The following is a 12,012-nucleotide window of genomic DNA, read 5'->3' as shown; positions in this document are numbered from 1 at the left end:
TCCTAATCCTAGTTCAGACAAAGAGCAATAAGAAACTATTCTTCCAAAAAGAATTTTTTTGGGGGCGTCACATTCTCCGCCGATCTCCTCACACGAATAAAGGGAGCCTACTTGTGGCAGGACGGCCTGTAGCCGAGGTCAGGGAACAGTCCACACGTGTAGTTTCAGGATAATGAAAACGTTCAGTGGCTTTATTTCTCCACAACATAACATGTGGGTACACTGTCCCTTCAAACCAAAACAAAACCTGCTCCACATTGGGAGATCTTACTAACACACCAGGCCTATCTAGCAGAGTGGCTGGCTAGACCATAACCAAACCATAAGTGTACTTTAAGCAGTCAGGAAAACAAATGAACAATCCTTACTTTGGTTGAAGTAGTGACTTTGGTGAATCCCTCTGGCTAACAGCTCACATAGCAGTGTGCTCAGGTCTAAGGCAGGCAGCTACTGCCAGTAACAAGATCCTTTTCTACCTTGCTGGCTATCAGGTGTCAGCTTACCTCCTGATTACCTAGCTTCCTCCTGAGTTAACCTTCTGAGTGCTGGATGCAGCACTCAGACATATGTTTCCCAGGCATAACTGATAGGGGTTAACTTCACCCTGTCACACTACTCAAATGTCTCTTTTCTTAAAAACCCTTCTCCGGAAGCAGAACTATTTCTATGTGATGATCTCTGGAACTGTAAGGATCGTCTGTTCGTCCCTAAGGAGGTAAGAGTAGAGGTGCTCCAATTAATGCACGACTCCCGACCCGCTGGTCACCTAGGTGTCCTCAAGACACAGGAACTGTTGTCTCGCTCTTTTTGGTAGCCTAAATTTGCACAAGATGTTAAAGACTATGTCCTCTCCTGTGAGACTTGTGCTAGGAGCAAGACCCCTCGAGCATCACCTGTGGGTTTGCTGCAGCCTCTTCCGGTTCCAACTCGTCCTTGGGTGTCCATATCAATGGATTTTATTGTTGACCTGCCCCGATCAAGTGGACATAATACCATCCTGGTAGTGGTGGACCGACTTACAAAGATGGCTCACTTCATTGCAGCACAGAATCTTCCTTCTGCAGACCTGACAGCCAAATTGATTATGAAAGAGGTGTTTCGGCTTCACGGGGCTCCTGATGAGATCATATCCGATGGAGGGGTACAATTCACTTCACAATTTTGGAGGACCTTCTGTTCCTCTCTAGGAATTCGTTTAAATTTATCGTCTGGCTATCATCCACAATCCAATGGCCAGACAGAAAGAACCAATCAGACTTTGGAACAATACTTACGATGTTTTGTTTGTCATCTCCAGTTTGACTGGATTGATTTCCTACCATTAGCTGAGTTTTCATACAACAATTCACATCATTCATCGACTCAGAAGAGCCCCTTTTTCTCAAATTATGGATTTCATCCAACCTTTATTCCTCGTTTTCCATCTTCGGGCCCCATTCCGGCAGTTACAGAGAAACTGGAGACTCTGCGAGACATCCAGGAGACCCTCAAAGAGACACTTCGTGAGACTCAAGTAAAGTACAAAAGAGCAGCAGACCAACACCGCAGACCCTCCCCAGAATTTCAAGTTGGGGATAAAGTCTGGCTTTCTACAAGAAATCTACGTCTAAAGGCTCCAACCATTAAATTGGGCCAAAAATACATCGGGCCATTTCGCATCTCAGCACTAATAAATCCAGTGTCCTTCAGATTAGAGCTTCCTGAGACCATCAAAATACACCCTGTGTTTCATTCTTCTCTGCTGAAACCTTTCCGTGAGAATTCGTTTCCTGGACGGAGACTTCCTCCCCCTGAACCCGTCCTCGTGGATAACGAAGAGGAATTCATTGTGGAGAGAATTTTGGATTCCAGGTTACACCGAGGGAAACTACAGTACCTGTTTCACTGGGGGGGGCTATGGCCCAGAGGAGCGGTCTTGGGAACCCAAAGATTTTGTACATGCTCCGCGACTAGTCAAAGCTTTCCACCGGAGATATCCAGACAAGCCTAGTAAGGATCGTCCGGAGAACGCTCTAGGGAGGGGGGATTAATGTCATATTCTCTAGCCTGCTGTACCCATACTTGTCCACCGGGATTGCTGCTGCTAAACTAAGGAACATTCCAGACTCTGATACCTGACACCTCTGCCCCTGTGCTCCACCTCTCAGCCTGCATATATAAACCTCCCTTTCCTGTTCCTCCCTTGCCTGTTTATACTGGTTCCTTAGCTCCTGCAAGGTTCCTGTGTTTACTGCTGTGCTAGCTATTGCTATCATCCTGTTCTAGTCTCCTCGTTGCCGACCTCTGCTTGTTACCTGACTTCGCTATCTGCCGCCTGCCTCGGACCCCTGCTTGTTACCTGACTTCGTTATCTGCCGCCTGCCTCTGATCTCTGCTTGTGACCCCTACTTCGCTCCCTGCTGTTCCTTCCACTGGGATCCACTTCAGCCGAAGCCCAATCCTTGACACTGTTTCAATGGAATAAATGACAATTTGTTTTACTATCTTGTTTTGCTCAGTGAATGATCCCGGTAAAAAGGTGTAAATACCTGGTCTCCAGTAACACAGCGCCACAGTGGATACCCTGCAGGCGCAATACCGCTCACCTTCTTGGGGAATGTGAGGCATGGCACAAGGGTGGCACCATCAGCCTACATGGAGGCTATCAAGGAGGTAGGATCCCCAGCATCAGCTTGGCTAATCTCTCCGTCTGCCACCTTGATGCTCAGCTTTCTCTCCAGGAGGAGAGTGTCAGCTCTTGGGAGTGCCCGAGTCACCGGCACTCCAGCGCGGTTTGGGACCTGCTTCTGACTGTGCCCATGGAGCTGGGTACCTGCACCTCACTCCGGGGTATCAGGAACCCTTACTCAGAGAGAGGAGGGGCAGTGTGTACCGCAACATCCAGTGCTATTTGGGCAAACAGTATTATCTGCTCTAACGTCGTGGTTGGAAGCAGCTTGACAACGTGGGCTAACATCTCACCCACAGTGGTAAGAAAAGTTCCAGGGGTAACCACGGGTGGGTTGAGGTCCCCCTCCGAGAATCTCTCACGAGGCTCGCTCTCCGTGTGCACGGTCCCACCGGTAGTGGCCACAACCACTATCTCAGGAGTACATTTAGCCATGCTGGCTTCGTGGCACTCAAAATCCTCGCACATGTCCCTCTGGGACCTGCTGCGTGTCGGCAGCCCATAATCCGCACACCAGGCAACCACAGACATCCTATCCCAGTAACAGTCCTCTGGGTAAGCCATCTTCACCCTGTGGCACTAAACTAAGTGACAAGAACCAGTGTGATTCCCTGCTTTGTATAGCGTGTGCATGACACCACTTGTTTTGAGAGCTTGCAATCTGCAGCTCACTTTGTACTATAATTCCCCGCAGGAAATTATAGCCCAAAGCCCAATGATCCATACCCCTGCCACCAGAAAAAAAGCCTGTCATGGGAGACAAGGACTTTTAACACATTTATACCGGGATCTTTCACTAGGCAAAACAACGTGGTTGAATAAAATTAGGGTTATTCAGGTAAACTTGCATACACACAATGAAATACAAAATACAGACAGAATGTACACTGTTATTGGGGTATGGGGGCTGAAAAATAGACTTTCCTAGTTGCAGGGCGCGTGCTTCAGCAAAACGCTTACCCTGTCCCCTCCACGTCACTGGAGTATGTCTGGAACAAGAAACCTTATTCCTCAGAACTGGTCCTCAGCTAGACTAGGCCTCCCTGGCACCTCAATGCCCCTGGGAAATCCAACCGGTGCTTCACTGGACCAGTCCCAAGATTATCTGTAAATCTGTAGACAGAGAGAGAATCTGATTGTGACAGCCCCTTTCATAGACTTCTGTGTCCTATGTTTAACATGAACAGGGACTTCTTGCCACTCAGAGCGTGGAAACTTTTCCCACCAGCCAACCAGAGCGGGGATCATCTGGCCGATTATGTCAGAGGAAGGGGCGTGCCAAGCTGCACCTCCCCCCACCCCCAGCGCAATCATGGCCATCTGCCAGGCTCCACAGTGTCTCAGAGAACAAAGATGGCTTTTGGACCTGGTCCTCTGCCCCTCCATGCAAAACCAAATGGCCCGATACCTCTGGACATCCTGGTTCTTCTTTGAGCTCAGATGTTTATGCAGACACCCTGGCACCTATGCAAATGCTCAGGCTGACTGCATAGATATTTATACATACAGTATAACACACTATAAACCATAGTTTAATAAAGTATAAACCTTGGAGAACCTTATTTATGTGTGGGAAAATGGTTTGGGATACCTGGGCTCGAAAACCAGGAGTCTGGGGAACTCTGTGAAGCCCAATGTAATTCACCCTGCGTACCCACAAATAGTGAGTACGTGACAGTGATATAATAGGTGCGAACACCTCAATAATAATAATAAAAAATATATAAATATACAGTAAGAACAATATTATGTGATCAAAATGAGTGAATATGTGATAAAAAATCTGAAATCCCAGCTCAAACCCTCCGGTGGGACCTGTCTTCACGGGTTCCAAAACACAAGAATGATTGTCAGGAAATCCAGGGGGAGCATACGGGAGAGAAGAAAACAGCAACACACACAATATAAGTATAGACGTAGGAACACACTGGGAGTATAAAGATGGTAATCTTGGCTCTATGTCCAGCATACTCACAGGAAAAGGATGTTCAATGGACGTTTACGGGAATAATCCCAACAGAATGCAAATGAGTCCCTTCCCTCCGATGTCACCGAGATAGATATGTGCTCCAATGATATAAAGAGAGAAAAGAACTACATAGCACAGATCAATAAAATAAATTAACTTTATAATAAAATATGAAAAACGCACTCACAATGGTGCCACTTAAAAAAGCATGTATCACATAATAGTGAACCACAGATTCGATCACAATGTCTCTCCAGAACCGCCTACAGTGTGACATCACCAGTGCGACCGGGTTAGCCACGAGTGTGCTTAGACGCTGAGACTAATTCCCAAACATTTTCTTTATTTCTTGTTAATCAGGACATTTTTGCAGAAAATAAGTGCAAATTGAACATTCTAGAAAAAACACCTAAATACAGGGTTTCCTATCATGAACAGGTTTCTACTTCATGTGTTCGCTGGTGTGTGACAAGACTTTCAAGGTGAGGAAAAAAAATATGCCATGGGAAGTTCCATTTCTCTCTTGTATGAGTTTGTCTGGTGTGTAAGACTTGAGTTTTCAGAAAAGCATTTCCCACATTTAGGCAAAAAATACATTGTGATTTGTGATGCAATAAAAAGCGGCTTTCCTAAAAATATTAAACGTAACTCTCTCTCCTTTGTGTATTCTCTGATATATTGTTAAATTCGATTTGGAAGCAAACTTTTTCGCACATTTATGGCAAACATTATTTCTCTTCTGTATGAGTTGTCTGGTGTTGAAGAAGATTTGACCTGTGAGTAAAGCAATTCCCACACAAAGTTCAAGCATAAGGCTTTTCTCTTATTTGAATTATCTGATGTCGATTAAGAGAGGGCTTACTAGAAGTGTTTCCCACGGTCATTGAACGTATGACTTTTCTACCCTGTGTGGTTTCTTTGATGTATAACAAGATTTGGTAGCAAAATGTTTTCCACATTCACTTCATTAATTAGGGCTTCTTCTCTCCTGTGTGTAATCTCTGATGTATAATATGACTATATTTGTGAGTACAAGAGGGTGGTTGGTGTAGATAGAGCACAGCTCCAGACGCCCTGCAATGTCAAGCAGGGAAAACAAAACGAGGCCACTCCGCAGTAGTTTCAAATTTGTATTGGTGCCAGCTAACACATACAGGGAACAAAAATAGGACAGATAGAACGCACCTACGCGTTTCGTACAGGGGTACTTTATATATTTGTGAGTAAACCATTTCCCACAGTCATTACACTTATGTGGCTCTTTTCCAGTGTGTGTTTTCTGATGCACAATAAGACTACATTTGAAAACAAAGTCTTTCCCACATTCATTGCATTTATAAGACTTCTCTCCTGTGTGCTCTGAGATATTTAGCAAGATTAGATTTGCGGGTGTAGAGTTTCCCACATTCATTGCATTTGTGAGCATTCTCTCCTGTGTGTGTTTTCTGATGTACAATAAGACTAAATTTCAAAGTAAACTGTTTCCCACATTCCGTGCATTTATGAGGCTTCTCTCCTGTGTGTGTTATCTGATGTTCAACAAGATTAGATTTGTGGTTGAAGTGTTTCCCACATTCATTGCATTTATGAGGCTTCTCTCCAGTGTGGTTTCTCTGATGTTCAAGAAGACTGGATTTGTAAGCAAATGGTTTCCCACATTCCTTGCATTTATGAGGCTCCTCTCCTGTGTGTGTTTTCTGATGTACAATAAGATGAGATTTGTTAGCAAAGTGTCTCCCACATTCATTGCATTTATGACACTTCCCCTCTGAGGGGAAATTGATATTTTCCATTGTCCTATTTGTTGAACACGCTGCAGTGTGGATCCAGCTCGTGGATCCATCTGTAGAAGGAAATTCACAGTGAGTGTATCATAACAGTATAATCTAACATTTAATTCACTATGAACATAATTTGACAATGAGGGGTATTGGTTTTTGGTGGTAACACTTCGAGTTTGGTTATATGTTCTATGCCACATTATATGTTGCCTGCCATCTCTCTATATGTAATCATTACAAAGACAATTCATAACTTGAATATGGAAACAAAACAAATAGAAAAACAAGACTCCTCGCCATGCTGCTATATAATATCACCACCCTGTAAGGTAAAGGTGATGCTCCTAAAAATGGGCCACGCGATTTCACAGGGTCGCGATCCCCATTGGTAGCAATCTCATGTTTGGGGATCTACCCAAGGGTGACAAACAGAATTCTGATCTTGGGATTCTGAGCAACCCCATGAAAACTAGCATTTTAATGATAATTTACCTGGAATGACACAAGGCTCTACAGTATGGCATGCCCTGGGCCATAGCAGGTACATTATTAGAATAATCTGAAGGTTAAAATAAGGAATGATAAGGAATTTTCCCTAATTACTTTTAATACTGGTGCACAACATAATTTCCTTGAGAACATTCCTATACATAAATTTGAATTGTAATCATTTTTCTCTGCACATAGGGGAAATATGGGCCCTGATCTACTTTCTTCACACATGTTCTACTCACCTGTGCTGGTATCTTCAAGGTTTTCCATCTCCTGAGCTTCCAGGTGACTCTTCACACTCGGATCCTCTATTTGCTCAGCCCTTGGTACAATTTCATCTTTAACTTCACCTGCTCAAATAATTCAATACCAATTATATTTTCTTATTTCATTGACTTTCTCCTATTTAATACATATTCTACTTAATGTGTTTTACTGTTTTCCACATGGCGGTGGGTACCAAATTGGATAGCTCCTCACCTGTAACCGCTGTAGGACAGAAAACTCTTCTGTAGGTACTAGTACTGTATATAAGGCCCTCACCTTACATGGAAGAACAGTATTTTCTCTTTCCTACAGCGTAGCAGTAGGATTTGTTATTTTGAAATAGGACTCATCGTGCAGTTATAGTCAGGAGTCGTCAGCCTCTCCCCCCTGAAGCACCTGCCGGTGTCTGTGTTCTGGAACACAATCAGTGAAACACAAGGCCAGCGTAGGCCTTATATTGCTGGTAATTGCATCCCACGTGCGTGCTGAGGATCGGAAGTGGTCACCATGTCTACAAGCGGCATGTGCGATGACGTCATAGGCGCGACAGTGACGGAATTCCTCTATTATGCTTGTGTTATGCAGAGGCACTTAGAAAGTCAGGGAAAGAGTGCAGATTGAGCATGCAAGCAAGCAGTCTCCCAAAAGGTCATGATAACAAACAAGTCTAGACAAGAAGACTCTTTTTCAGAGGGGTCAGATGTATTTCAGCAACATTCGGGGGCGAATATTAGGATTCATCCAAAGAGGTGGGATTAGATGAAGATTTGGATTTTAATTTAGACCTTGTAGAGCCCTTAATTAAGGCAATGAGGTAAATACTGGAGTTATAAGACACAGAAGAATAACGCATGAAGTAAGAAATTATTCATGGGCTCACAAAGGAAGATGAGATATTTTCCCCTGCACAAGGTTATAAAGGGGGTGATGGAGGCTGAGTGGACACAGCCAGACAAGAAATTGCTTGCTCTTAAAAGATTTGCTGGGATGATTTCTATTGAGAAAAATTGGTCAGGTTTTTGGGAAGCCCTCCTAAAGTTTACGCTGCAATCATAAGGATTACTAGAAAAATGAAGTTGCATGTCGAGGAGCTGTATCCTTCAAAGACGCTATGGACTGAAAAATGGAGTGTGTCATAGGAAAGTATTTTTCAGTATGCAAACCAACAGTAGCAATAGCATCCCTATCCAGAGCCATGCACATCGGAGCAGCTTACATGGAAGAAACACTCAAGAAGGATACAATGAGAGGATTGATCCTGAGTGCTCTCACAGAAATTAAGTTGACAACAGATCAGCAATATCCATGGCACTTTCAATGGCAGTGAGAAGGGCACCATTGTTGCTGAGACATTGGGTATATAGAAAATATGTCCAAGCACATCAAAAATGTGTGAAAATTATAATTAATTGTCATACTAGACCTATACTGCAAACATGTGAAAACTATATGAAACCACAGATAAGCAGCTGAAGTTTAACATATATTAGTGAGTAAAATACTATGTATGTGACATAGACAGATAACACTAAAGTGCAAATACATATATAATAATAAACATCTCTTTATAAGCAGAGGGTCTGCAGCTGTCCTGGAAAGGCTGAGGTCAAGATAACGCCAGCTAGATAAAGAGAAAAAGAAGAAAGCGCAAGACCCTCATAGTGTAGTATGTAAAAATAGAATTTGTATATAGAAGGTACAATATGCACGTACAGAATAGAAATACTATATAGGCATGTAGGTATTGTGACAGATATAAGGGGATGGTAGTGGAAAGTGTATATGTTGCCCCTCAATTATTGCAGGGTTTCTGTCATAATTAAGCACCAGGGAGATGCAGTGTGTAATTTTGGATTATTGCGCCTCCTATTGAGTCCCTGGGGCGGAGCACTTGGAGAGTAGGGTGGGCCAGTGCTCCACGTTTTGGAGATTTACCAGGCAGAATCCAGACCAGGACTTCTAGCTCTCCCTGGTCTCACACAGCTGCAACTGCTAATGAAGAGGAGCACCTGTTAAAGCCTGCCTGTGAGCCGACCAATTTGTTTTCAGAGAAGCTTGTACTAAGAGAGCGGTGTTTTGTGCTCAGTGGAGCAAGGACTTTTGTTTGTTTTGATTTATTAATGTTATCTGCTGTAACATCTTAATGGCAAAATAAACAGGCCAACGCTTTACTTCCCCCTCTGTGTCAGAAGACTGTCTCCGCTACCTGGAAGTGATGATCCCTGGATGAAAGGTACATAGCAGAAGGGTACTTTTGTCACAATATAAAAATGAGTAATGGATAAGGCGCTCCCACGACTGCTGCACAGGACCTACAGACGGCACCACGTCTTCCTTCACAGGCTACGATATGGCCACGAATGCCTAAGTTGTTCACCCTCACATCTCTGCTCCTCCAAGGAATGGGACAGCCAGAGTTGGTGAGGGAGTAGAAGAATATCAATCGAGATCCGCTTTCTCCAGCAGTTACAGCTCTTGGGTACTGCGCGTCTCAACCTCCAATCAGCACAGCAGAGAGAGGGAACTCCATGCAGCGACAGGCAGAACCACAGAGTGATGTGTACCAAGTCACAAACTCCAACCAATCACAGCTCCGGTCACAGAGGGGAAACAGCGTCCTGGAATCGTAATCGGAATGCGATCAAACAGCATCTAGCAGAACCGTCTAATGTTGAAATAAAAGTCCAGAAAAAACTCAACTGAGCTTAATAAATCCAATAAACTTATTGGATCAAAATAAAAACTCCAACGCGTTTCATGACGCAAGGTCACTTCTTCAGGGATTCTGTGATTGGTTGGAGTTTGTGACGCGGTACACGTCACTCTTTGGTTACGCCTGGCAAACAAACAATTATAAGCCCTCTAAAAAGCGCTGACCTACAGAAAAAAATGTGATATAGTGATAACAATGATAACAAATTAAGGTGATTAACCATAAAGTGATCAAAAATTAATCAAAAAAATTAAAGCAGCCTATGGAACAAAAAAATCAACAGACTATTCCAAATCTGTATAAAACAAATAAACATACAAATTGATTGTCCCAGGCGCTGTGAATAAAGTCCAATGAACCCAAATACCGTGAACCAATTGGGCAGTCTTTAGTACAGGCTTCCTATGTCAGATAGATGATCTTGATAGTTGTTGGACAGGCAGGGGTGTTGTCTATTATGATGTGCTGATGTCTCTGAAATCACAGAAAAAAACAGCAGGGCACGCCCATAGCGTGGTATGTTTTATCAATTACCCCCCTGCCTAGAACCCTGAAATCCTACTTACAGGATAAGGGCTCTCAAAGTACAGTGGAGAGAATCTGTGCCTCACGTCTCTGCTCCTCAGAACGTCTCACGGATCCCACGTGGTCTGGTCTGCAGGAGTCCCCTCACTTAGCGATGTTGGTAGTAGGGATGATATTATTTCGGGATGATACGCAACCACTGAGAGTGGTGGTGACTCGATGCCAACAGATATGTGTTTGCAAAAAAAAAAAAAAAAAAGATATATTGACGACGTGCTGTGTGTCTGGAGGGGGCCTGTCGACCAACTAGAGCAATTTAAAGTTTATCTGAACACCAATAAAAGAAATTTAAGATTCACGTTTAATGACAACAAAAACAGCATAAATTTCCTTGACCTATCTTTGTATGTGGTAGACAATATGGTTCATACCAAAACTTTCCATAAGGAAGTAGATGCAAACACATATCTGTTGGCATCGAGTCACCACCACTCTCAGTGGTTGCGTAACATCCCGAAAGGACAGGCACTAAGAATTAGGAGAAATTGCTCAGAAGATCACATTTATCAACAGCAGGTCAAGGATCTAAAAACTAAATTTATCGAAAGAGGATATAAAAATCAGGAACTAGACAGAGCTATATTAGAAGTTAACAAGATAGATAGAGCTTCTCTAATATGTACAAAGGACATGGGAAAAATCTCTAAACCCAAGACACAAGACCAGTTTCCATTTTTCATCACTCAATATAGCGGTCTGGCCCCAGTTATATCCAAGACCTTTAACAAACATTGGGGCATTCTCCGCAAAGACCCTACCCTGAAATCTATTCTCCCCAACAAACCAAAAATTGTCTATAGAAGGGCCAGAAATTTGAAATCTTCCCTTTCTCCCAGCTGCCCCATTGATGGCCTTAGAGATCGCCATGTGTCTTGGTTAAATGATCTAAAGGGGTATTACACATGTACCAATTGCATTGGCTGCAAGAATAGCAAAAAGACAAAAAAAGTTCAATCCAACGTAACAGGGGCAAGCTTTGATATTAAAACTTTTATTAATTGTAGGACCAACTTCTGTGTTTATTTATTAGAATGTCCATGCGGCCTGCAATACGTAGGCCGCACCAGGAGACACCTCAAAAGACGGTTCGCTGAACACGTCTATAATATCAAGAGGGGCCTCGAGACCCATAGTGTCTCAAATCATTTTACAATACACCATGGCCAGAACCCAGAGGGTCTGATATGTGTAGGAATTGATAACCCAAAAGGAAGTTGGCGGGGGGGAGACAGACTTAATTTAGTATCCAAAAGGGAAAGTTATTGGATCTATGTACTTAAAACACTGTCCCCCCTCGGCCTCAATATCGATTTCGACCTGGCGGCCTTTTTAAAAGATCAGTAAATTAGTTATGGCTTTAAAGGATCAGTAAATTAATATGTTTTTATGCCTGAGTGGTTCACAGGCTTTTATTGTTCATGTAATATTAGTGTATAAGTTTTTTTATTTGCTATTAGTATTCCAATAATATATATGTATCTTAGACTTATATGTATTTTTATAGAATATAAATGTATTATCGTATTATGTATCTTTT

General features: G+C 43.0%; 1 protein-coding gene across 1 annotated transcript in view; it reads right to left on the bottom strand.

Annotated features, from left to right (window-relative positions):
• Window positions 1–4,800: 4,800 nt before the first annotated feature.
• Window positions 4,801–12,012, bottom strand: part of LOC142471454 (uncharacterized) — a 62,081-nt gene continuing 54,869 nt past the window's right edge. The window contains 3 exon segments of the mRNA XM_075578255.1: window positions 4,801–5,995; window positions 5,997–6,480; window positions 7,153–7,260. Of these exon segments, the coding sequence (XP_075434370.1) occupies window positions 5,605–5,995; window positions 5,997–6,480; window positions 7,153–7,260 (983 nt within the window). The 3' untranslated portion in view covers window positions 4,801–5,604.

The sequence above is a fragment of the Ascaphus truei genome, chromosome 20 (genome assembly GCF_040206685.1).
Source record: "Ascaphus truei isolate aAscTru1 chromosome 20, aAscTru1.hap1, whole genome shotgun sequence".
In the NCBI taxonomy this organism is placed as follows: domain Eukaryota; kingdom Metazoa; phylum Chordata; class Amphibia; order Anura; family Ascaphidae; genus Ascaphus; species Ascaphus truei.
This window is presented reverse-complemented; position numbering and strand designations above follow the sequence as displayed.